The sequence below is a fragment of the Astatotilapia calliptera genome, chromosome 17 (genome assembly GCF_964374335.1).
Source record: "Astatotilapia calliptera chromosome 17, fAstCal68.1, whole genome shotgun sequence".
Classification (NCBI taxonomy): domain Eukaryota; kingdom Metazoa; phylum Chordata; class Actinopteri; order Cichliformes; family Cichlidae; genus Astatotilapia; species Astatotilapia calliptera.
The window spans coordinates 17,171,411-17,198,757 of record NC_137438.1 but is presented as its reverse complement, the minus strand read 5'-3'; the positions used below and the strand labels follow the sequence as shown (position 1 = coordinate 17,198,757).

The window sequence follows — 27,347 nt, the reverse complement described above, 5'->3', positions numbered from 1 at the left end:
TGAAAGAGGCGAAGCAGCGCTACGGGAGGAAACTAGAGTCACAACTCCAACAGAGTGACTCTAGGAGCCTGTGGCGGGGACTAAGGACAATAACGGACTATAAAGCACCAACAACCGGTATGACGAACGCGGCCGTGACTCTGGCAGACGAGCTGAACACTTTCTATGCTCGCTTCGAGGCTGCAGCTAAGGTCTCCAACAATGCTAGTGTTAGCGGCGCTAACGGCTGCAGACAGGAAGATACTGCCAGCACCGGAAATGTGCTCGTCATCTCCGAGCATGAAGTAAGGAGAGCCTTCAAAAGAGTGAACACCAGGAAAGCAGCAGGACCAGACGGCATCCCAGGTCGTATCCTCAGCTAGCTCCTGTGTTCACTGAGATATTCAACATCTCTTTATCTCAGTCGGTGATCCCCACATGCTTCAAGGAGTCCATCATTGTTCCTGTCCCGAAGAAACCCCACCCTGCTTCTCTCAATGACTATCGCCCTGTAGCCCTCACCTCAGTAGTGATGAAGTGCTTTGAACGCCTGGTCAGAGACTTCATCATTTCTTCACTACCAGACACACTGGACCCACTACAGTTCGCTTACCGTCCAAATCGTTCCACAGACGATGCCATCTCTCATCTCCTCCACACATCACTCACTCACTTGGACACTAGAAGGGGGAATTATGTTAAAATGCTCTTCATAGACTACAGCTCTGCATTTAACACCATAATTCCCTCCACACTCACCACCAAGCTGGAGCATCTGGGACTCAGCTCATCTATGTGTCTGTGGATCTCCAACTTCCTAACTGGCAGACCACAGGCAGTAAGGATGGGCGGACATGTCTCAGCCTCCACCACTCTCAGCACTGGAGCCCCCCAGGGGTGTGTCCTGAGCCCCCTGCTGTACTCTTTGTACACATATGACTGTGTGGCCACTACCAGCTCCACCACCATCATCAAGTTTGCTGACGACACCGTCGTGGTGGGCCTGATCTCTGATAACAACGAGACGGCCTACCTGAAGGAGATTAGGAATCTGGAGAACTGGTGCCAGAGGAACAACCTCCTTCTAAACGTCAGTAAGACAAAGGAGCTGATAGTGGACTTCAGCACTAAGCAGGAGAGGAACTACCAGACCCCCGTCATCAACGAGTGCCCAGTGGAGAGAGTGGACAGCTTCAAATACCTCGGAGTTCACATCACGCAGGACCTGTCATGGTCCTGTCACATCAACACCGTGGTGAAAAAGGCCCGTCAGCGTCTCTACCACCTCAGACGCTTGAGAGACTTCCAACTGCCCTCCAAGGTGCTCAGGAACTTTTACTCCTGCACCATAGAGAGCATCCTGACGGGAAACATCTTAACCTGGTTCGGAAACAGCACCATGCAGGACAGACGAGCTCTACAGAGGGTTGTGCGGTCAGCTGAGCGCACCATCCGCTCCGAGCTCCCTGACCTGCACTCAATCTACAGCAGGCGGTGCTGGACCAAGGCCAGGAAGATCGTGAAGGACCTCAGCCATCCCAACAACAGACTGTTCTCTCTGTTGAGGTCAGGAAAGCGATTCCGCTCCCTGAAGACCAACACAGAGAGACTGAGGAGGAGCTTCTTCCCGCAGGCGATACGGTCTCTCAATCACACCACCACACAGTCCTGACCCACACATACAGTTCTTACACACACACTGGACTTTCTGGACATTGTTTTCACTTCATCACTTAAATCACTTTAAGCATATTTGCACTGCAGAAGACATAATGTGGATTGCACAACACTGGACATTATATTCTTCATTTCCAGTTAATACTTGTACAGCTGCTGTTATTGTGTATATATTTATTTATATTTCTTCATACGTTCTTATATAGTTCTATATTGTGTATTTTGTTGTACAGTTATTTTATTTTCAACTTTAATTTATATATTTTATCTTATTCTTTCCCAGTTAAATTTACCCTTCATTCTAATTTGTGTTGTACAGTTATTTCATTTTTAACCTTAATTTATATTTTATTCCTTCCTAGTAAAATTTACCCTTTTTAATTTTTCATATTTATTTCCTATCTTATTCATAGCCTTTTCCTTTTTTTTGTTTTCTTTAGGTCACGAGCAGTTGTCCAAGCATTTCACTGCATATCGTACTGTGTATGACTGTGTACGTGACAAATAAAATTTGAATTTGAATTTGAAGAACCAGATGTGCAATAAAAACATGAGAATATAAACATAAAAAAAGGAAATACAGTTGTGATATTTTTGCTGGTTTCTAGCTTGCTTTTAGTTGGTCTGGGAGCAGACGCAGGCTCTAAGGGGCAACTCTAGATAGTCACGTTTGGGAGGTTTTAATAAATTTGGCCAAATTTCTAGAAATATTGATTTCAGTGACACAACATAATCATTACTGCTGACGTGAACTATATTTTTTACTGAATTTATGTTTACCCTTAGTCAGCAGTTTGAAATTTCTCACAGCTCCCTGCTGGGGCCCCTGGATTGACTCTGGTTGCTGGTGTCTCTAGCGTCACATGTTTTAGACTCAACTGAATCAACTTCAGCTTTGGTTTTCATTACATATATTTTATTAATAACTAAACTTCATTTCCATCCATTTAATATAATAGCTAGTCTGTGAGCTAACAGGAAAGGGAAATGGATTTGAAAATGAGTGGAACTGCCATGTTAAATAAATCTTTATTTCTCTTTTTAAATTGAATTTAAAAAAAATCTGTTTGCTAATTTGGGATTTAAAAATTGTTTTTTGAAATGAGACTTTTATTGAGAGTTTAATAATATTTTGTGAAATCCAACATGGATTTGAAGTATTTATTAATGGATTAATCATTCATTTTAAGTGTTTTAATTTTAAACTAAATTGTTAAATAATAAATTACTGTATTAAATAAATACAATTAAAAATTAATTTATAAATGCATATTTTATTGCATCCCTCTGGACTGGAATAGCTGTTGTCTTTACATTAGAAAGCCCCTTGTTGTGATTTGTTGCTCTATAAATAAAGCTAAGTTGGCTTTACAGTCACATAAACAGCATACTCTGCTTCTATGATCAAGTGTAAATTCTATGATTATCAGTGTGTTGCAGCTTCACCCTGTGGAGTGATGGAGAACTGCTGGTAATCTTCACTTTAAATCCTCAGAGGTGGATGTGTTATTTTTACGTTTAGATGTAACTGATTAATTTGACCATTATAACCTGTCAGGAGTTGGTCTGTTGATTCATGTTGTTGGTTACACACATATAAAAGAAGCTCTGAAAAAAGCTTGAATTACACAGTTAAAAAAAAAAGCAAAAAAAAAAGCAAATATGATATAAAGTTATAGCTTCAGATGAAGTGAAGACTCAAAGTTGCCCATCTCAAAGTCAGAGTTTGTTCTACCTCCGTTTCTTCCCCTTTTCATCTCCACTTTACCTCAGTAGTTATTTTGCCTGTCAATGAGGTGATTTTACTCGCATCAGAAGAGTTGGAGGAGGCGGCTGGCACAAAGAGGTCTGGGAGTCTGCTTGGACTATGAAAGGACCCGGAGAAGCAGCAGAAAATAATGGATTTATAGACATGCATTTACTATAATTACCCTAAAACACTTAATAAGGACTTATTGGTGAGTTTGAGCCAAGTCTTTTCTACAAAGTTGCAGCTTTTGTTTTGGGTGTTATTTAAGGCATTTCCTGCTGTGCCTGTGGTTGGCATGAAAAGAGGATGATGCAGCATCTGTAACCCGGTTTATGAAGCTGCTTCAGAGTCCAACGCATCAGCATTTAAAAAAAATCAAATCCAGATTCAGACTCAAAGACGCGACTGTATTTAAGAAAAACAAAGACGTGTCAAAGAAAACGTTTCTGATCCTTTTTATAGCAAGGATCAATGATCTGCTTCCACAGACCGAAACTGACAGATTGAAGAGATTTATAATAAAAACAAAAATCTAATTTAAAACTTGGAACCATGGCTGACCAACCAACCAGATGTAAAACTGGAACATCTGGACTGAATGTGTGATGAAGAGTAAAAGTCAGCTTGATTAAAGAGTTTATTTTCAGTCAGAATTTGAAAATCATCTTTCTGATCCACGACTGATAATCTGACACTCTGGTGAAGATGGCTGGCTTCTCTGAGTCGCAGTGCCAGCTGCCCCATGTGACAACACCAAACAGGAAGTAGGTGCCATATTTCTGACAGAAGAGTGGTGCTCCAGCGTCTCCCTGCAGAGACAAAGAGTGAGTTTCTCCTGATGGTTATCATCACTCACACACACACACACACACACACACACACACACACACACACACACACACACACACACACACACACACACACACACGATGAGGGCTGAAGGTCTTCCACGTCAGCCATGTTGGATCCATAAATATTTGGACAATGTTTTTGTTAATCAACATTGAAGTGAAGACTTTTAGCTCTAAATCAAGAGGTTTAACAAAATATTACAGTAACTGTTTATGAAGTACAGACATTTTTATACTCAGCAGGCCTAACCTTCACAGCCAAGACACAAAATATGAATGATGAACATTTATTGATAATGAAGCAGCAAACTAGACCCTCAGTTGGGCATTAAATACCAAACTGAAGGCAGAGAGCCAGAAAGCATCTGAAAGTGCTGAAGTAAAGACCTGCACAGCATCACGAGGAGGAAACACAGCAAGTAGTCAGCGGGGATTTTTATAAATTTGAGAAATTGTTCTTATATTTATGCTATTGTTCAAGTACTTATGGACCCAGCTGGAGCTACAGGCTCATGAACCTCAGACTTGGAACATTTCCTTCTGGAAGAAACACTGATTAAGGTAAAACCCAAGCAACTTTTGTAAAGAGTTAAAGAACAGCTTATGATTACAGAGAGGCACCACAGACTGGACATGAGATCGTGGAGTTTAGAGGAGTGTCCAGATCATCAAAATAGCTTTAGGATTTAAAAAATAAAAATTTGTTTATCCTCCCTGATAAATGTTTAAAATGGAAAATCCACAACCTGAAATCACCTAAAGCACCTCAGTGATGTCATTTCTCTTTCTTCACAAAGCTTGTGTTCAGTGATGCATCTTTAAGGGAAGAGGATGTTTCACTGATAAATTACATGGATGGATATCCATCCTGTATTAATAGCTTTACAGGTGGTCAAAACAGCTCCCACCAACACTGAACATTAATGGTATCCACTGCTGTGTGCAGTAGATGAAGTTGTGCCGGACAGCTGTGCTTTGAAAGGAACACCAAACCGATGTCGGGTTTAGTTACCATACAGGATGTGGAGCCTGCAGGATGTGAACAGATGTGAGAGTCAGTGACGAAGCCTCCCCATTTCTGCCTGCAGGAGGTTGCGTTGACGAGTGTGAGCCCAGCGTGATGCAGCCGGTCTGGATCAACACCCTCTACCAAATTAAGAAGGGTCAGTGTAAAGTACGATCAGGATACACAGGTCTGAAGTCCTGTCACATGACTCAGTCTGATCACACACCAAACTACTGGTTGTTCCTGTTCTGTACACTATGCAGGAGGAATGAGGATGTTACCTTTCGCTTTAGTTGCTCCCCAGCCAGCTGTGATACAAGACCAGGTGTCATCCAGGTCATCATCCTCATCAGGGACACAAACTGGAGACACTTCAGAACCTGTAGACAGAGTCAGGGCACAGTGAAGATTTCTCAGACACAGTGAAGACTTCTCAGAGTCAAATCTCCTGAAGGTTCAGGCTCACCAAGTCTGGCAGCACTGCTCAGGTGAAGCAGTGCCAGGTTAGACTTTGGGGGGAAGCCCGTTTTCTGCGGCGGGTTAAAGACTTTGTCCACCAGGATGGTTTGAACTGGCAGGAACTTGATGTCATGAAGCCCCAAAACTGCCACATCCTCTTTAGCCCTGCAGTAGTCGTCGTCGTCAGTAGGAACATTAGCAGAGCTGACACGTGACAGATTACACTGCAGTACTGGAGCCAGTATTAATGGTAGCAGGACTACCTGACGCCGCAGTGTTTGGCGGTGATAACCCAGTGGGGGTGGATCAGAGCGCCGCTGCAGTAGTGGCGACCATTAAACTGTAGGCTGACCTGCCAGGGCCAGAGGAAGGGGCAGGACTCAGTCACATTCACCACGGACAACACGCCGTCCACGGACAGCGAGATTTCGGCGAGGCCGGGAGTCTGATCACAGCCGGAGCTCTGCTGCTTACCGCACTCCTCTGTTACCCCCACATGCAGGAAGGGACAAAATAGAAACACCTGAACTACATGTTGATACACTGACTGGTGGATCTTCTGTTGCAGTTTAAAGATGGTGTGATTAAAAAAAAGAAAAAAAGAAAAAAGAAAAAGCTTACCTTCCTCTATGAGGTCATCTTCAGACACTTGAGCCTGATCACCTGGAAATGGAAGAAGTCCTTCAGAACAGACTCCACCTGCTGCAGGTGTAGAAAGGTCGTGGACTCTGAAACTCACCCATGGTGTCAGACATCCACTGAACATGCTGCTGCACTCTGGTGTACACTCCAGGTCTTTTGGCACGACCACAACCCACCCCCCAACTCACCAAACCTGCCAGCTCATACCTGGTGCCTGTGAAGCAGGACAGAGGACCTCCAGAGTCCCCCTGACACACATACAGGAACACAGACACCACACGAGTTTCTCAATACTCTCCAGATACATGCTGACTGAGGTTTCCTGGTCCACATGATGAACATTCCTTGTTTTCAGGCTGCACAGATGTTCAGCTTGTACCTGACAGGCATCCAGTCCCCCTTCATCCTTCCCAGCACAAAACATGGAGGGCCTGATCCTGCCTAGGTAGTACTGGTTGCAGGTATCCGAGGGCAGGATGGTCACATTCACTTCCTGCAGTCTGTTGACTCGAGGGCCATCTGGTGATGGAGAAAGAACACAAAGGCTCAGATCACACCTGAAGAACCCCAGCTTCCTGTGTACAGCAAACATTTACTCACTCTCTCGGGTGGAGCCCCAGCCAGTGATGGTGCATTTCATGAGCAGAGGCAGCGGCGTCATCCAGATGTCGATGGGTCTGACGAAGTGGTTGAACTCCAGTGGTTTCTCCAGCTTCACCAGAGCAATGTCGCTCTCTTTAGACTCAGTGTTGTAGCTGTGATGAATGAAGATCATGGAGACTCCCACCAGCTAAGCAGAGAGATGGGAACATTTTCTCATTTCACATCAGGACGATTGGTTCCTTGGAGGTAGCACAGACAAAGAACCAAGAGAACACAGCCTGGAGCCTAACTCCGATCCCACCCAGATATCCACAGACCGAGGCTCCTCAGCAACCCAACAATAAATGACAATGAAAAGCAATCATATTATTATTCCTCCTTAAAACATCATAAGCTATGCAGTCAATGTCTTAGGTTATTACTGCTGTTTTTGCAAAGTGACAAAAATCCTTGTGCAGTGTGTTAGCACATGATGGTATGACCCACATTTTAAGTTTTGTTCTAAACCCTGGACACAGAGTCACTGCTGTCTGCAATGCTGCTCGACTGATCAGCCTTCAGCTGACGTTTTTGATGACAAACAGAGTTTACAGTTCAGTGCCTGACCTGCTCCTGAGGCTCCTCAGCTTTATCCAGGTCATGTTTTCCAGCAAGAACCATCCACAAGGATACTTTATTATGCCTGTAACACAAGTCATGACATAATACTTAGTACTGATGTATTATTGTACAGTCTTTACATTCCAACATAAAACACCTCGGGGTGACTGTTACTATTATACCATATAAATAAAGTTGCTGACTTAGTTTGATGTGTATTCAGTAAGATAAGATATAAGATAAGACTGTATTGATCCCACAGCAGGGAAATTTGTGCATTTCCTCAGCTCAGGTACAGATATCAGAAGAAAAACACAAAAAATACAAATAAAACACATTAAATACAAAATAAGTAAAATAATACACTATAACGGCACACACAGTATGTGATTATGGATAGAGGGTTGTGGAAATATGCAAGACATAAATTTCACTATTCTACCATATCTATTACTAAGTAATAGATATCTATGAGTATAGACAAGTACACACTAAATATACATATGTATACATACACATACACCTGCACATGTCCATACATATAAAGGTACATTATGCATGAGTTGTGACCGTAGATGTCCACAATGTCCAGTGACTCATGACATTGTGATTGAGGAGTTATAGAGTCAAACTGCTGTTGGGATGAATGATCTGCGAAAGCGCTCCTTCCTGCAGCGAGGGTGTTTCAGTCTCTGACTAAAGGAGCTGCTCAGCACACTCACAGACTCATGTAGAGGGAGATGTTGGTTGTTCATGATGAATGTCAGCTTTACTAAGATCCTCCTCTTGCCCACTGGCTCCAGAGGACATCCCAGCACAGAATAAGACCTCCACACCAGTTTGTCAGTCCTGCTCCTGTCCATGCATCCGCTCCCCAGCAGGCCACTGCATAGAAAAAGGCAGATGCTACCACAGTGTCATAGAATGTCCTTAACAGAGTCCTGCAGACTCCGAAGGACCTCAGTCTCCTCAGCAGGTGGCGTTGACTCTGGCCCTGCTTATACAGGACATTTGTATTTTTAGTCCAGGCCAGTTTATTGCTGAGGTGAACAACCAGGTACTTGTAAAAGTCCACAATCTCAGTGTCTTCTCCTTGGATGTTAACCAGTGTTTGTAGGGGTTTACTTCCTCCTGAAGTCTATGACCATCTCCTTTGTCTTGCTGGCGTTGATTTGGAGTGCGTTGGTCTCATACCAGCCAACAAAGTCAGTGATGACCCTCATCTATTCCTGATCATTCCTGTATGATATGCATCCGTTGATGGCTGTATCATCTGAGAAATTCTGTTGGTGGCAATGGTCCAAATTATAACAGAAGTCCGAAGTATACAGGCTAAACAGGAAGGGTGAGAGAACCGTGCCCTGTAGCACCCCTGTGCTGCAGATTACCACGTCAAACACAGAGGTGATAAACCTGATCCTGGATCTGTCCTGGTGTCAGAGAAGGTTGTTCTGAGCCAAAAACGCTCTAAATGTATTACATGTACTACTGCTACCATCTGACCAGGTCTAACACTGGAACCCTCTCTGAACATCTCAAACTATTCTAAACTATTTACAAAAAAAAAAAAGAAAAAAGAAAAAAAAAAGCCAACTGCAGAGGCTGCGACAAAACAAACGTGACCTCTGACCTTACGAAGCAGTGGGCAGCAGAGATGACCCACAGCGGGCTGACGATAGCACCCCCGCAGGCTGGCATGGAGGCGAGCTGCAGGGAAACCTGCCAGGGCCACGAGTGAGCCCAGGCCTCCTGACCCCCGATGATTCGGGTTTCCAGCTCCTGCTCCAGCATGAAGGAGCGCACCCCGGCGAGGTCTGAGGGCAGAGGTCAGAAGAGAGCTCAGCTAATTATTTCAGATAAAAACTGTTCAACCGCCAATGTTACAGAAAAATGACCATAAATACATAAATAAGCCAACGGGTTTAAGGAGAAACTTCAAAATAAAAGCACAGGCAGCATGGTACAACATATAAAGAGTTAAAATATTTTCAGCACCAATTTAAAAACATGAAACATTTTTATTTGTCAGTGAAGATCTGGCAGGGTTTCACAGGATTTTACTGTTTTAATACAAACTTACATACTTTAAAGTAACATTTCTAAATTATCTTTAAAAAAGCATTTAAAAAATGTTTAAATCATATGCGTATGATTCTTCCTCTTCAAAAACTAAAATATTTCCATTTTAATACTATTACAAGCCTATAACGATAACAAAATAAAAATATTTGTAAAAGAAACTTGTTTTTTAATATATATATATATATATATATATATATATATATATATATATATATATTCTTTTCTTTTCATGAGGTCATTTTATTTCTCATTTTACTGAGCATCTTTCATATCACCCATGGAGCGCCAGGACTGCCATAATGAATTAATTAAATACACCATTAAATAATTAAATGTGGCAATAATTAATTAAAATTGGAATTAATTAATTAAATAAATAGTTATGACACATGTAATTGATTAATCATTGACACATTTAATTAATTATTGACACATTTAATTAATTATTGACATATTTAATTAATTAATTATTGACACATTAATTGACACGTTTAATTTATTAATTGACACATTAATTATTGACACATTTAATTAAATATTCATGTATTTCACAGTTTAATTATTCACACATTTAATTAATTATTTAATGGTGTATTTAATTAATTCATTATGGCAGTCCTGGCACTCCATAATCACCGGGTTCCCACGTGTAACGTAAAAACCTCGGACTCGTTAACGCGTGGATCACCTGTGAAGCCGAAGCGTGCGGAGAACAGCGAGCTTTCCTGCGCAGTTCCATTTACAGTGGGGTTCCGCTGATTCTGGATCTGTGTCGAACCTCCAGCTGCAAACAAAATATTAACAGCTGTAACGCACAGCAAACATAAAAACCATTTAAAACGGTTTTGGAGTCGCTGTGTCTTCAGGACACTCGAGGACACCCTCAGGTGTAATAGTTGTAAACTCTGCATCCAAAAATAGTCCTACTAGCAGGTGACTGATCAGGCTGCACAAACACAAACCAGCAGTGTGTGTGTGTGTGGTGGGGGGGAGACTTGTCTCACCTGTGTAGACCGACAGAACACAGACGACCAGCAGCAGCATGTCTGTCTCACGTTCACCCTCAGAAGACTTACAGGCTTCACGCTGCTGAGCTTCACCTTCATCAGCCTGACCTGTGTGATTGCACACACCTGTACGAGACCCCTCCCTCCACTGTCAATCTGCAGCATTCAGTGTGACAACAGGTGGGAGACAGGTGAGTCCTCCAGTGTCTGTGTTGTCCCTTTTCCACTGAGGATTTCAGTTCGGATCCACTTGCATTAGAAGACTGGTACTGCTGATGTCAGCGTCAGTGGGAGGAGCTTCTACCAGAAATTGTAGCTGGAGCTGGCTTTGCGTGTGCACGCGTCACTGGATGGAACAGGCATAAAATCAAAGAGAGCGCAGTCCCGCTGATGGTGCTGGAGGTGAGTAGAGTGCGCAGCTGTTTTTGTGTGTTGCTGCAGCAGCCACATCACGGCGTGGGGCCGTTTGAAACAGCAGGTTTTTGTGCGTGACGCTGCTGACTGACACAAAAGCCTCTGAATATCCCACCATTCAGAAACGATAGCATGACATCAAGTCCGAGGTCTGAGTGGAGCATCAGGGCCCTGTTTCAGGAAGCCGGTTTAGTGCAAACTCTGAGTAAGTATACCCTGAGTTAACGAAAACTCTGGGTTTTCGGTTTCACAAAGCGAGTTTAGATTAATTCTGAGTGAGTTATTATGACAACACACTCCGTGAAGCTAACCTGCCCCCTAGCAGGTTTACTTCAACTAACCCTGACCTTCTCCGCCTCTTTGTCGGAAACCTGACAGTAGGAAGTGTCAGACATGGCTTGCTCCTTCCTTGAAGAGCCAGTAGATGTTGAAGCCCAAATTCTCCGCAGAGCTCTCCGCCGGGAGAGAGTGATTAGAGCGCGTTTGGACATTTTATCATTTCCTGATGATTTCCTGTGTGAACGTTACCGTTTTTCAGCACAATCTATAATTTATTTGAATAACATCCTCAGGACTAATATTGCTCATGTGACACATCGCGGACATTGTCCCAGTTCTCTACATATTATTTGTATTGCACTTCGGTTTTTTGCAAACGGGAGCTTTCTGTATAATATTGGTGACGCTGAGCACGTTTCCAAGGCTACCGTCTGTCGGGCAGTCAGGAATGTTACAGTTGCACTGAAACGTCTCCTGTACTCGTTTGTGGTGTTCCCCGGTCATAGACCCACAAGATTTATCAACGAGGGATTCCACAAAATTGCAGGTAGCAGGATGAACGAAACTTAATTCATGATGTGGTGATACTTGAACTGCTACTTAAATGTTACATTTATTCCCACGGTTCCCAGGCGTGATTGGCTGTAGAGATGGCACTCACATTCCAATCATTGCTCCTTCAGTAAATGAAGGAGACTATGTGAACAGGAAGTCTTTCCACAGCATTAATGTGCAGGTACATAGTTCCCTGTAGCATTTCAAACTAACAAATTTCATTATAGTAATGGATGCTAATTTGTGTTCTCTGCACTGTGAAGATCATATGTGATGCTGCCAACATTATCACAAATGTGGAAGCCAACTGCTCAGCCTCTGTGAGTGGTGGTGGTGGTGGAGGACCCCCACCTGGTTTTCGGGCCTCCACTTTTTTTCTAGTGGCTATAACGGGTCGCATATGAGCATACAGACTAAGCAAATATGTACTTGTAATGTGCTCAGATAATTTCAATAAGTGCTTACAGAAAGAAAATTAATGTAGCCTCTAACTGCAATTGATTTACATCGGACAAACAGACCAAGCACTATGGCTCATAATACAATTACACCTTACCTGTTTGGACTATATTTTTATATTTCATTTTTACTTGCTGCCAGGAACGTTTGGGGCCTGTTGGGTTGCACCTGCGCTCACATCACATCACAAAATAAAATGTATGAAATAAAAAATAAAATATAATAAAATAACGTGTTAAATGGGTGAGAAATCCCTAGATCAATGTTTAAATTAACACTCACGCATTGACTCTGTCGGCTATGTTTTGCCATGCATGCTCTCTTTCTTTTGCAGCTGAGGCTGTGTTACTTTTTTCCCGCAAAATTTGCATGTTATCTGCATATACTGCCATCAGAATTTCGGCCTCAAGCGCTGTAAAATACATTGACCGCGCCTTCTTTCCCTCCGTCTCCATGGTGACTCGCTTAATCTGCGCTCCACTAATCAGGGCTTTATGTATCCTCGTGCGCGCGCTTAATTTGGGGTTAAAGCAACTCCGCGTTGATTGAACTAATTGTTATCAGCCTTTCTGAAACCGAATATTCCGAGTTGGACAGTTCGGGGTTACTCAACCCCGTGTATCATTTTTAACTCTGAGTTTTCTAAACCGGCTTCCTGAAATAGGGCCCAGGTGTTGTCACCGGTAACACAGTAAAATGGACCGTGACAGTCATTTTATGAAGAGTTTCAATTTATGGTTCATGGCGCTTGCACACAAATTAGACAAAGCTAAACGTTCACGACAACCACGAGCTCAGACTGAAGTAACGACGTCTCTCGTGGTGGTCCTTTGACGGAGCGAGCAGTGTAAACACGTCTGCACAGACACGCCGTACACTGCTGCACAGACAACTGGATGATGACATGGTGAAATAAATCCTGCATGTAAGCTTTATGAACTCTTTCAGTGAAACACTGAGTGACGTGTTTACTGGCGCTCATAAATGTAAGTGATGATCCAGTGATGAAGGACCAGAGCTGTGCTCGAACCAGGACTCACCTGCTCCGGAGAGAGAGGCAGACACTTGGGTTTGCAGTTTGTTTATTAATGTGACTGACATGTATTTTACTTTATTTCCGGTTGTGTTATATGGTGCTCGCCTGTATTTATTATTGTGGCAGTGACAAACTGATGAGGCTCCGCGATTAAACGTCACTGAGAGCGGAAGCCCGGCTGTCACATGCTTGTCGGTCCGCCTCCCCCGTTCTCAGTCGGAGTCTGGACGCCGAGCAGAGAGCATGTCTGGGTGCGACCGAGTGATCTTTGAGGCCACTAGGCTGCTGTGCGCCGCCGGAGGAGCTCTGCGGCTCCCGCAGCTATACGAGGAGCTGCGGCGACTCTGTCGTGTCTCCGAGGAGCTCCTCTGCAAGCTGGTCTATGGGCATCCCCGCTTCCTGCTGGTCCGTGGGCCGGAGACGGATGGCTGGCTACGCCCCGAGGACTGCACGGTGCTGGCGCAGACGTCACTGCGCGTGTGCGTGAGCCACCGGCTCGGGGAGCCGTGCGCAGACTGTGACCAACTGCACCTTTGCAGATTCTACATCTACGGAACCTGCAAGTTCGGCAAGGGCAGGTGTGTGTGTGGGCGTGCGTGCGTGCGTGCGTGTGTCTCTCTCTTTCTCTCTCTCACACACACACACACACACACACACACACACACACACACACACACAGAGGCTGAACGAAAGTTAAGGAAATGAAACAGAAACAAAAGTTTCCGCCGCAACAGAGACATCCTTATCTTCATCATCTTTATCATCCACACATCATCCTTATTACCATCTTCATCATTATTCTTATTGTTGTTGTTGTTGTTGTTGTTGTTGTTATTGTCGGTGGTGGGTGTTGTCTCTAAAGCTGACAGGAAACAAGCTGACACCTGCTGCCAGACGTCACTGTGACGTCAGCAACCAGCTGATTGTCAGATGAGTTTTGTTTTCCTGAGAAATGAGACCACAGGAACAGGGGCAGATCTAGAGAAATTTTCTTAGGGTGGCAAAGAAATCAAATGGGGTGGCAAAATCAAAGCCTTCTTTTTTTTTTTTTTTTCTCAAACACATATGCAGGTGGTTACGTATGGTTAAAATCAAATGCAGTAAGTATACACGTTTTTCATATAAATATAGTCTATAACTTAATTATTGTCTGTAGCCCACATAATTACACACTTTAGTTACATAAAACATGTGAGTTTTGATGTTATGTGCTGTATAGCCTGTATAATAAATAAATATGTAGCCCAATAAGTATAAAATCCAGAAAGCTACACAACATGGGGCGGTTCATTTACAAACACAAGTCTAACTTAAGTTTCACACTGTTTTTTTGTTAGAAAACAATCACATTGTTAGATGCTTAAATTACACAATGTCAGAAATCTGCACTGTCATGAAAATTTAAACCTAATTTTTCATGATTTGTTGGATTCACCCACTGAGGTCTGAAATACAAACGGCCATTTTTGACTCCTTTTGAGTTTACATTTGTATTTCACCCTCAGATTGTTTCATTTTATTTTTTTCCCCTTGCCTTGTTTGGTATCATTCTTTTTTTCAGCTCATCTGAATTTAGTTGTTTGTTTTTTTTCCACTGACATACTGCATTAGTATTACTGATCTGAAATCACACAAAGAACTTAAAATCCTAGTAGTATTTCTTTACTGTAAAAAAAACACAGACATGTTGAGTACATTTTTATAACTTGAAATGCAAATATAAAATGTACATTTTGTAAACATAAACAACAATTTATCTATAAAAATTATATTAAACTATATTATAAAAATGCAGCCAATACACCTGCCGTTTTGTTTTTTCATTTTTGTACAACCATTTTAAAATATTACTAAAACTAAAATGAGAGAACAATCAGGTATTGCAATAAGATGTGTGCCAGTTTAAAAAAAAAAAAAAAAAAAAGTTTGTCCACCAAAAGACAGAGGAGAACAGCACAGGGATAAACCTGCAGGCCTGACAACAGGAGGTGTATCACTCCGCTGGTTTTCTACTCAGTGTTTACGTTCCAAATGTGCCTTTGTGACATTCATTAGTGCCCTCACTGACACATAAAACAAAACAACGACTACACAACACACTAAGTATACACTCCACACTAAATGTCACAAATCTCCCACATCTTAAAACTCTCTCGCTCGCTCTCTCTCGCTCTGTCTCGCTGCCGTTACGTCACTCCCAAAACTCTCCCCTCTTCCTAAACAGCTGTTACGAGTTCAAAATTGGGGATGGAGACAAGAGGAAAAACCACAATAACAACACTGGTCCGGCCGGGTTAAGTCAAACGATGATTTTAATAGTCACACGCGTGGGAGATGGACACTGTATGCAGACAGCCTCAGATCTCAAAATGGTGGAGCATTGATCAAACTCTTATAGCCTCTGGTGTCCCCACCTTATCATAAAAGCCTAAACATTCACATGCTTTCTCTCACACGGCGCCTAAGCTACGACCTTGGCTCCCTGTTTATCTGCTCCTGCTGAGATGGGGCAGAAAACTCCAGCATGTTCCGTTCTCTTCTAATCAGACAAATAAGGCGATGACTTTCTGCGAACAGTATTTCTTATAACATCATAAAACAATATCATTCATCCACAATAAATCAGCAGTCTAATGTAATGCAAATCAATTTAACGAATGCAATAGTTATCAGCTTCTTCTAATTCAGGAGAATAATGCAAACTAAGACTACATAATAATTCACAGCCTTTAATTAGGGGTATAACATGGCATAAAATAATATTATAATTTAACACAACCAAATCCCACGTGCTGACTTTTTTTTTTTTTTTTTTTTAAATTGGTCGACATGGTACGTTTTTCCACCGATAGGAAACATGTGGCTTTATTTCTTTCTTTACGGTTTTCGTGCTGTCCTTAGAAAACGCTTAAAACACACACAAAAACGTGACGACAGTATTTAGAAAAAAGCGTGGCTTATATATATTATCATAATTCTGGATTTACTGGCCTGTAATTAAAATGTAAAAACTTTGAAGTCCGAACTTTCAATGAGGGCTGAAATAGAGACTGAGCGTGGCTGCAGCTTGTTGCTATGTCAGCTTACATCAGTCATGTGCAGTGGGGCGGTCCAAGCCTGTTTGGCGCCCTGGGCGGACACTCCCCCCCCCCCCCCCCCCACACACACACACACACACACACACACACACACAGACAAAACATATTAAGTATTGAAAAAAACAACTCTCAAATGACATCCTGTACTTGTGTACAACTTAGCTCAGAGAATAACTTCACAGCCTCGCCTCTGTCAGTGCGCCCCAGGGTGGCTGTGGCTACAATATAGCTTGTCATCACCAGTGTGTGAATGTGTGTGTGAATGGGTGGATGACTGGATGTGTAAAGCGCTTTGGGGTCCTTAGGGACTAGTAAAAGCGCTATATAAATACAGGCCATTTACCATTTATTGTACATTAACATAAAACTGTTGTACACACACACACACACACACACACACACACACACACACACACACACACACACACACATATGAAGAGAGAGAGAGTATGCATAGTATGCAAACAGCTACCAAACAGCCATCATAATTCGTCATACAATGAGAACAGGACGAATCAACAATTAACAATGACTAGTTAATATTAAAATCTGTAACATATTGTATTGTTTGGAGTTTAGTCTGTTACTGTTACTATTTTTACCATTTCTTCTTGGAGCAACTGTAACGCACATAATTTCCTTAGGGATTAATAAAGTATTCTGATTCTGATTGTTTCAGGATGACCTGCCATATCCAATGACACGTCTGCTTACCTGCATCTTTTGCTCGTTTCTCCTCCTCTTCTTTTCTCTTTTTCTAAACTGAGCACCTGATGACTTTGAACTTTTCTTGTCCATCTTACGTTGGTTTTAATTTTGCACTCCAGTATGAGCACCCATCCCTCAACCCAAGGATCACTACAACATGATCTAACACACCTACACCTTAGTTCACAGATTCACTTTGTCTAGGGTGCATTTCTGAGATTTTACACAACCCAGGATTCAAATCATGAATACATAATGGGCTTGGATTTACATCATTGTGAATGAAATGTGCTCTATTTGGAAGCAGCAAGGCTCTCCTCCCCTTTTGACGGGTTGTGTGTGAGACTTTAAATCATCAAACTGTAAATATTAAATTGTTATTGATCCCTTTACCCCTGGTCCTAAAGTGTATATTTATTTTCTTACTCTTCTTATATATATATATATTTTTTTTTTTTTTTTTTTGTTTACTTGCACTGCTGTAACTGGAACCTCGTCGTCTCATCTCTCTATATACTGGCCTGTATGTAGCGGAGATGACAATAAAGTTTACTTTGACTTCAGCAGCGAGCAGGCGCACCGAGGGCTCTCGCGCTCACTTTTCATGTATAGAATTTCGAAAAAACATCGGTGCAAATTATAAGTCTGTATCATAATGTCTGGTGTTTTCGTGTTTGTTGGTTTGCTTTTGTGATATCCTAAGACTAAGGAACCACGGAGACCATGTTTAGCTCACAGTTACTTCTTTATTAAGAGAACCGGGACATGCGCCCCACAGAGTGAAAGCTCTCCAACAACTGTTGCCCCCTGGTGGACAAATCCCTGCCACAACATAACATTCCTCCCCCCCTTAAACTGGAACTACTCTGTAGTTTTAATCACTACAGAAAATACCCATAAACAAAAACTTCACCTTTATAAAAATGCAACAACCCCGTCCCCAGCCTTTATTTAAATTTCTTTAAAACCTTTAGTCCAACAGTCTTAGGTTAACCTATAACAGTTCACCGTAATCACGGCACAAAGTCTCTCAGGTGCTCCGGCGGTCTCTTGGTTCTTTGCGATCGCCGTAACCCAGTGGCAGGTGATTCCAGTGAATCACTACTCTCCATATGTGGCTTCACCACTGGTGTAACTTGCACCTCCATGTGTCTCTCATCCTCGTCTCCTGTCTCAGCGCTGATGTTTGGGGCTGCCTTTGGGGGCTCGCCTGGGTGGCCTTCAGGCATTCCTGCTGCCAGGCACGGCTCCAGGCGGGCAAACAGCTGATCGACGTGACGCCTCACCACTGTCCCATTGCCCAGCATCACCAAGTAGGAAACAGGCCCCGTCATCTCCTGTATAAGTCCTGGTATCCATTTGGGTCCTCTGCCATAGTTTCTGGTATATACTGTGTCTCCAATAACAAACATGCGCTCCTTGGCATGTCTATCATGATACAGTCTTTGGCTATCTTGTTTTGCTGTCACTTTCTGTTTCAAGTCAGGGTGTATGAGATCAAGAGTACACCTCAACTTCCGGCCCATCATCAACTCAGCGGGAGACTTCCCTGTTGTGGACTGTGGTGTGATTCTGTAACTAAACAGAGCCCTGTTTAACTTGGTTGCCAGTGTGTCTCCAGTACTCTTTTTCATGAGTTCTTTGAACGTTTGCACTGCTCTTTCTGCTAACCTATTGGATGCTGGGTGATATGGAGCGGAGGTGACGTGAGTGATTCCGTTCTTTGCCATGAACTCTTTAGTTTGTGCCCTTACAAAACACTGGGCATTATCTGAGACCACCATCTCAGGAAGGCCGTGCGTGCTGAAACAGTTTCTCAGGCAGTCTATGGTTGCAGCTGCTGTAGCGGATGGAACTGGATACACATCTAACCATTTGGAGTGGGCGTCCACTATTACTAAGAACATTTTACCCAAAAACGGGCCTGCATAATCGATATGTATCCTTCTCCAGGGCTTTTCTGGCCACTCCCAGGGGTGTAGCGGTGCCTCTTGCGGCCTGTGTCTATGTTCTTGACATGTACTGCAGGACCTCACCTTGTCTTCAATGTCATTCTCCATATGCGGCCACCACATGTAGCTTCTGGCCAGGCCCTTCATGCGGCTCATTCCTGGGTGTGACTGATGTAGCTGTTCCAAAAGGGGGCGTCGACGTCGTTCTGGTATCACCACCCTCGCCCCCCACAGCACACACCCATCCTGCACACTCAGCTCCTGTTGTCTCTGTCTGTAGGGCTGAAAATTAGGATGCTGCGTAGTGGGCCATCCTCTCAAAGCATACTCACGCACTCTGGAGAGTATGGGATCTTTGGTTGTCCATCTTTGCAGCTGCTCAGATGTCATCACGCCCTCCTGGTCCTGATCTACCATCAACACTTGGTCCTCAGCTGCCACCTCTTTAGGGAGGTTCTCTGGAAGAGGGAGACGACTCAGACCATCAGCATTACTGTTATTTTTGCCTTCTCTGTATTTAATGACATACTCATAGGCTCTTAATAACACCGCCCATCGCATGATCCTCTGTGATGCCATCTGAGGGACGGCCTTCAACTCATGGAACAAACTTATCAATGGCTTATGATCCGTGATAATCATGAACTTCCTGCCGTACAGGTACGTATGAAAATACTGTACACCAAATATTACAGCCAATCCTTCTTCATCCAGCTGTGAGTAGTTTTTTTTCTGCTGTATTCAGGGTACGCGATGCAAACCCAATGGGTTTTTCCTGACCATCTGGCATGCAGTGAGCTAGTACTGCTCCCACTCCATAGGGGGACGCATCGCAAGAAAGAATTAAATCCTTTTGCTCATCATAGTGTACCAATACACTGCTTGACTGCAACAGTTCCTTTGATTTGCAGAAAACCTTCTCCTGTGTTGGTCCCCAACACCATGGTTCCCCCTTTCTCAGAAGCTTGTGCAGTGGGGCCAACAGTGTGGACAAGTTTGGCAAGAACTTATTATAGAAGTTCAACAACCCCAAATAAGCTTTGAGCTCTGTCACTGATTTTGGGGGTGGCGCCTCCTGCACTGCTTTCACTTTTGCTGGCACTGGATGTAAACCGGTCTTATCTACCCGATGTCCTAAAAATGTCACTTCCTTCTCCATGAATTGACATTTGCTCCTTTTTAAGCGCAGGCCCGCCTCCTCCAACCGCTGCAGCACTCCATCCAGTGTTTGAAGATGTTCTTTGTCATTCTTTCCCGTCAGGATGATGTCATCCAGATACACTGCGACATTGGTCAGACCTTGCAACACACTCTCCATGGTGCGCTGAAAAATGGCAGGACTTGAACTCACACCAAATGGCAACCTGGTGTATGTAAACAAACCCCTGTGTGTGTTCACTGTGACATACTTTCTAGATTCCTCATCAAGTACAACCTGTTGTATGCGTGACTCATATCTAACTTGGTGTATTTTTCTCCTCCCGCCAGCCCCGCTATCATGTCCTCCATTCGTGGGATGGGGTATTGTTCTACAGGCGACACCTTGTTAACAGTCAGTTTGTAGTCACCACAAATTCTGGCGCTGGAGTCTGGCTTTAGTATGGGTACAATGGGTGCGGCCCACTCTGAGAATTTCACTGGTTGGATGATCTCCTCCAACAGTCTCTCCAGTTCCTGCTCCACTTTCTTTTTCATAGCAAACGGAACTGATCGGGGCTTATAGAAGCACGGTTTGGCATCACTGGCTACATGTATCTTTGCTGCAAACCCCTTCAGCGTTCCCAACTCATCCTTAAACACTGTTTCATGTCTGGCCAGTATCCGCTGTAAGGCATCATCTCTGCCTTCTATCTTATGTACAGGTTGCCAGTCTAATTGGAGGGCCTTAATCCATCCCCGACCCATCAAACTAGTTCCAGCCCCTTCAACCACCACCACATCCAGTGTTTTCTTACTGTCTCTGAATTCCACCTGCACTTGGGCTGCTCCCCACACGGGTACCTTGTGGCCTCCATACGTTCTCAGTTTGATTCCACACTTGCTTACTTTGGGCGCATTCCTGCCTTCAAAAAGTTTTTTTAAATGACTCCTTCGACATGATAGTGTAACCACAGCCTGTGTCTACTTCAAATGTCACATTCTGTCCATTTACTTTTAGCTTCTGTCTGATGGGTTCTTCCCTTGGGATGCTAATCTCCTCATGCACATTATACATAGTCACACTTGCCTTTATGTGGTGCATTTCAGCTCCTTCTTCCTCACTCTCCACATTCTCCTCTTCGAAGAAATGGGCTTGTTTACCTTGTCTGCCACGCCCTCCTTTTTGTTCCATTTTCATTCGGCAGACCCTTTTTATGTGTTCCACCTTTCCACAGTTGTGGCATTTTTCTGAAACAAACCTGCAGTCCTTGGCCACATGATTTAGCCCTCCACATCTGTAGCACTTCCTGACAACCTGTTGTGACGTCGAGCCGCCGTCCTCCATCTTGTTCACCGCTCCTAATCCTTTAGTGAATCGCGACTGTTCCGTCATGCTCTTCAAATCCACAATGTCTCTGTTAGCAGCCTCCATTGCTTGAGCAAACTTCAGCGCCTTTTCAAATGTTAGCAAATCCTCTGCTAACAATCTGTGCTGTATTCTGTCGTCGCTTATTCCACATATTAAACGATCCCGCAGCATCACCGTCAGGGAGTCTCCAAAGTTAGTCCTGTGCGAGCTTCCTTAGCTCCGCTACATAATCGCCCACACTTTCCTCCGGCCTTCTATTCCGTGTGTTAAACTTCCACCGCTGCACAGTTTCACTCGGCTTAGGGTGAAAATGATTGGTCAATAATCCCACCAACTCAGCATAAGAACGATCCCCTGGCTTGACCGGACTGAGTAGGTTCCTAATCAGGGCATAGGTCTGTGCCTTCCATTTCCACAGTGTAACATCCAACCACCTGTGTAAAAAGCGAAATTCCCATGGTGTTGTTCAAAATGTGCTCTGGCACAAGCATAACCATCGCTTGCTACTGAAAACAAGAAAAAAGCCGGTCCCGCTATGGGCTGAACCATTTGTTAATGGTGGAGGGGAGAACACTATGCAATATATTCAGTTTTAGCATTTATATTCACTGTAACTACGCTCAAACTGTTAATGCTATCTTATTTTAATAAACAACACTGTCATATGCAAAACTGGGGTGGCAAGGGATTCTTTTAGGGTAGCACTTGCCACTAGGAAGTTTCACTTCCTACGTGTTTGCATCACCATGCTAACTGATTCTGCAGACGATCATCACAAACCAGCTTCAGTCCTGAAAACACTCACCTGCTACAGCATGCACCACTGATCCATTATCTATCTGTCTGACTGATTGATTGACTGATGGACTGATTGGTTGATTGACTGGTATTGACAGCGGGGTGAGAGGAGCTGATGGTAAATGTACCTCCTCACAGGAAACCATGTCGATCATCCCACGACCTGCGGTCTGATCATAACTCCAGGCTGCTGAAAGAGTGCTCGCTGCAGCAGCTAAACGAGGACGAGCTCTTCCTGCTGCTGCTGCTCAACGACCCGGCGCTGCTGCCCGAGGTAACGCCCACACCTCACTCACCTGACGTCACAGGCTGTTCCTCAGGAGACGTGCTCAGTGTTAGCAGATGAAACGACTCTGCCCTTTACACAAGAAACGCAACTGTGCACAGATTCGTGGGACGCTCCTGAAGAAAAAAAAAGTGAATAAGAAAGTGATGAAACGCAGCATGTATGAGATCACCATGGCAACAGACTCACCATTTGTTTGCCTCACATGAGGACACAGAGCTTCTTTAGTCACGTAACATCCACAGAAGAAGAAACTGAAACTGAAAGTAAAACAAAAAAAACAAAAATCAAAAATGAAAAATGAAAATCGAAAGTTGGACATGACCGAGGATCCTCAGGTAACCAGAAACTAATGCAGGGGGGTCATTTTACACAGCGGGCCACATAAAGCGAACTTTGACCTTTTAAGTGGGTTGGACCACTTAAAAGGCTGAAGACCCGACTCCCGCGTACTGACCCGCCTTTCCCTGTTAATGCCCTACCTGCCCCCTGGCAAAACTTTGCTAGACCCGCCCCTGAACAGTTACCAGCTGTCAGCTATGTAGAACAAGATCCTGGTGTTATTTGCCTCTCAGAAACAGTTCATAACTTCCCTTCAAATCATTCCTGTCACCTAAAAGGTAAACCTGTTTCTCCACCACCTGTTCAACTCTGATGATTCAGTAAGGACATCTCCTGGTTTCATCTTCACCACATATCCAAACCAGCAGCTGTTACAGCTGTGGCTCCAACAAACATCAGCTGATACTAGAAATTAATATTAAATAAATTCTAACAACAGCTGATCAAGCTTAAACGTGCTGCTGTTGTTTAGCGCAACATCTGGTGGTTTCCTCTTTCTGGTGCAAAGTGGGCCAAACAGGTGGGCCAAAGAGAGATGAGACTTGAGACAGAAAAGCCAATCAGCTGATCATTGATCAGTTTCATGGTTGAAGTAGCAACATGAGAGGGAAGGGGAGAGAATGAGAGAAGAAGAGGCAGCTGACAGCGTAAAGACACAGTATAACTCCAGCGTTGTCTCTTTTTTCATTCTAGTTGAAGTACGGGACAAATCGCTTTCCTTTTCACCGCAATACGGATGTATTGTAATTGGTCCAGCCCAGAGTAGATCATGACTAATTGGCCAATCCACCACCTTCCATTGTTTATACCGTTACAAAACAAACAAACAACCCAAAACAAACATCGGCCCATTAAAAGCGAGAAATCACCATCCACCCATCGGGCAAATGGAATGCCCGATGGCCAGTCCAGCTGTGACTGGCATATGAATGTATCTCACGGGCTGTAAGTTTGACAACCCTTACTCTAATCATTTATGTATCCTATTTAGCTGAGTCTGCATTTACGTCATCACTTCAACATTTGTGACGTTTGTGACAAACACTGCTTTTAAGCGACTTTCAGTAAAAATGTGATTGACAGCTGGATCCTTAAAAAAATCACACACACTCTCTCTAACCCAATCATGAAGGCTCTGTATGTTTTCTCTCTCTCTCTCTCGCTCTCGCTCGCTCGCTTGCTCAGGTGTGTGTGCACTATAACAAAGGCTCGGGGCCTCACGGCTGCTGTAGTTTCCAGGGCGACTGCACCAAAGTGCACCTGTGCCAGCACTTCGTGCAGGGTGACTGCATCTTTGGAAAAAAGTGCAAACGGTTGCATGCCGTTGACGAGCACGGGCGCCACATGCTGGAGGAGAGAGGACTGAGCTGTGACATCATCCACAACCTGCCTTCCATCTACAGCAACATCCACCAGCTCAGAGCGGCCTCCACCTCCACCACCTCCATGGGTGAGACTGAAGCCTGAAACAGAACCTGCTGATCCTGAGAACCTTGACCGTCTAATCACTGTGAGGATAGAGGAGGAAACCTGCAGATCAGGAAAAGTCAGATCAGTATTAGAAATCTGCTCCATAAAGAGGAGAAAATAATTCCATAAATATGGAAGAAAAAAAGCCTTTTATACAAGCGAATACTGCCTCACAGACACAACAATGTCTCCTCACTGAAGTCATAATTGCCAAAAATATAAATAATGTTACGAAGCTGGTGTTTCAGTGTGATAATCTGATAATGCTACACAAATATGAGGAGGTTATCCATAAACATGACACAAGATTCAGATTTCATACATGGCGTTCAGTGTCTATGTGTGTGTTATTACCTGATTACATGTTACTGACGTGAACACAAGGAGGCGCTCTGTACCGTGACTTCGGCTCTTTATGTTTCAGACATTGTTCCTGAGCCGTCTCACTCTCTGGAGATCTGCCTGCACTTCTTCAGGAACAGATGCAAGTTTCAGGGTGAGTTCTCCTACTTTCTTCATGCGAGGATCTGATTGGCTGAGAGGAAACGGCACACAGGAAGTCTCTTTCAGCCTCCCGCTGTGCACTTAGTCGTGTGCATCCAGTAGGTGGCAGCACAGGGTAGAAGTACAGACTCCAACATGAAGCTGACTCACTCTTTATAAATAAAGATTTATTTGTTTTCTCACTAAAACCTAAAATATTTTTCGTGCCTTGCTGGCATCTGATTGGTTTCTCTGGAAACATACAGTTTAAAATATCAAATTTTCTTTTATTTAATCTTCTTCAGTGCAAATATTTAATGTATATACATGACATCATGTTCAAAAGAGTTGAAGTTTATAAATTATAATTTATTCAAATTTGTCTTCCTAGATAACGTTTTCTGTCAAATCTGCCAGTGGGTGAAAAATGTATTATTTTGTGCTCATTGTTTTGATTTCCTTTATTTTTCATCTGTACAGTCCTGTTTGATTGTTATTTATTTTTAATTATTAATATTTTATTATTAATATCATTTTTGTTATTTTGTGATTGTATGATTGTGTGATTTTTATGATTTCCTGCTGGTTGCGCTGAGTTTTCTGTGGGCGTGTTCGTGCTCATTGGCCTCGCCTCAGTCTTTCGGTCTCTCTGCAGACTCGTGCCTGCAGGTGCACTTCCACCTGCCGTATAAGTGGGAGGTTCTAGATGGCAGCACCTGGACGGAGCTGCAGAACATGGAGGACATTGAGCGAGACTTCTGTGACCCGTCCAGGACTGAGAGGTCAGAGGTCACAATGAGTGCAAGTTGTTGATGTTTTTCATGCATCAGCCACTCACAGCTGCCATGTTTTTCAGCGCTGGTGTTCAGACCATCGACTTCATCACGATGACTCGAGGGATGCAGCCTGTTCGCCGTCTCTCCACAGTTTCCTCCGTGAAGAAGCCGTTATACTACACACTGACCACCAAATGGCTGTGGTACTACAAGGGGGACCATGGGAACTGGGTGGAATATGGAGAGTTGGTGAGTTGGAGCACCTTTAGGATCACTGTGTGGGAGCGAGCTGTAGAGGAATACAGAAAATGTTTATTTAGCTCCAGGTCTGATGTCTGTCTCGTACGTCCTTCAGGATGAGAAGCTGCGCTCCACATCGGAGACATCCTGCACTCTGGAGAAGAAGTACCTGTCTGACAGAAGAGCTAAAGTCAGAGTGGTGAAAGGCTACAGAGAGTACATCATCAGCTTCAAAGGTACTACTTCCTGTCACCTGCATCCCAGGTGTAACTGTGAGTTAATGAAGTGGTCAGGTTAGGCCCAGAACAAGTCCAGCATCCCTCCATGTGGGGACTCACAGTTCCACAGTGAGTGCCACAGTCAGGGCAGGAAAGTCAGAGGTGACGATTCCAACAGAAACTTCCAGAATCCCAGAATGAAATTTTGGGAATGTCCCAGACACAATGGCATGCCCTGATTCAGCACATAGACACATCCCAGCCTTTAGGCTTCAGGTCCCAGTGTGTTCCTCTGTTACCGCTTCCTGATGGTGTCTAAGCATGTTCTCTCTCTCTCTGCAGACATGTACCAGAGGAACCACAAGCACAACACCAAGAGGAAAGTCCGCCGTCGCCCTCGCTTCGTCTCCCGGGAGGAGGTGGAGAGGCAGGTGCCGGTGTTAGGAAGTCAAATGTGACCCGATTATGTTGACTGGACCAGGCTGGGTGCCTTATCACAGTAGCAGGTGCTGCTGCTCAAGATTTCATCACTTCCTGGACGTCTGTAAATGATTACTGATGCATTCACTGAGCATGTTAACCACTTCTATTGTTTTCTGCTTCTCTGTGTGTATGTGCCTGTGTGGGGGAAATTTATTCTACCTGTATTTCTATTTTTGTATGGGCTTTAGGCAATATAAAGCACCTTGAGGTCACTGTTGTTAATTTGGTGCTGTAAATAAAATGGAGTGATTCTTATTGGAGCCTTTTATTAATGTCTTTAGTTTGAGCTCTGTGGCTCTCTCAGCTGCAGGACGATCTGGTGTCAGAGACTCTGAGTCTACCTTTCTTTTTATTTGGTGTCCTCATCCATAATTTCCTTAAACCAACAGTTTGAAAATTGAGTCATGTGATCACAGAATCCTGGTGACCCCTCACAGACCCAAAGAAACGGCCGCGATCGTTAACTGAACTAAATATGAAACGTTACTGCAGTTACTGCAGACTCAAACTTCAGCACAGACTGGAACGCCCGTGACGTCGGTCCGTTCAGAGCAGGCTTCCTCTATTATGGCTGCACTGTTGTCG

The 27,347-nt window shown here is 43.8% G+C and overlaps 2 protein-coding genes across 3 annotated transcripts; one reads left to right on the top strand and one right to left on the bottom strand.

The window, feature by feature from the left end:
- Window positions 1-4,030: 4,030 nt before the first annotated feature.
- Window positions 4,031-10,868, bottom strand: ovch1 (ovochymase 1). Its single transcript, XM_026147194.2, has 13 exons — window positions 10,654-10,868; window positions 10,338-10,433; window positions 9,198-9,381; window positions 7,574-7,649; window positions 6,965-7,154; window positions 6,744-6,883; window positions 6,462-6,612; window positions 6,344-6,385; window positions 5,986-6,205; window positions 5,730-5,887; window positions 5,545-5,643; window positions 5,270-5,403; window positions 4,031-4,215 (listed from the first exon to the last, which is right to left on the bottom strand). The coding sequence occupies exons 1-13, from the start codon at window positions 10,691-10,693 to the stop codon at window positions 4,054-4,056; spliced, it is 1,692 nt and encodes a 563-aa protein (XP_026002979.1). The 5' UTR covers window positions 10,694-10,868; the 3' UTR covers window positions 4,031-4,053.
- Window positions 10,869-10,901: 33 nt separating this feature from the next.
- On the top strand, window positions 10,902-27,017 carry parp12b (poly (ADP-ribose) polymerase family, member 12b). 2 transcript variants are annotated; one of them, XM_080291472.1, is made up of 10 exons: window positions 10,919-11,058; window positions 13,312-13,432; window positions 13,526-13,977; window positions 22,603-22,738; window positions 24,278-24,542; window positions 24,987-25,058; window positions 25,701-25,827; window positions 25,902-26,070; window positions 26,177-26,297; window positions 26,622-27,017. In XM_080291472.1, the coding sequence occupies exons 3-10, from the start codon at window positions 13,643-13,645 to the stop codon at window positions 26,735-26,737; spliced, it is 1,341 nt and encodes a 446-aa protein (XP_080147598.1). In that variant the 5' UTR covers window positions 10,919-11,058; window positions 13,312-13,432; window positions 13,526-13,642; the 3' UTR covers window positions 26,738-27,017. The 2 variants fall into 2 exon arrangements, with proteins under 2 accessions (XP_080147599.1, XP_080147598.1); XM_080291473.1 differs by lacking the exon at window positions 13,312-13,432 and having other exon boundaries at window positions 10,902-11,058.
- Window positions 27,018-27,347: the final 330 nt, after the last annotated feature.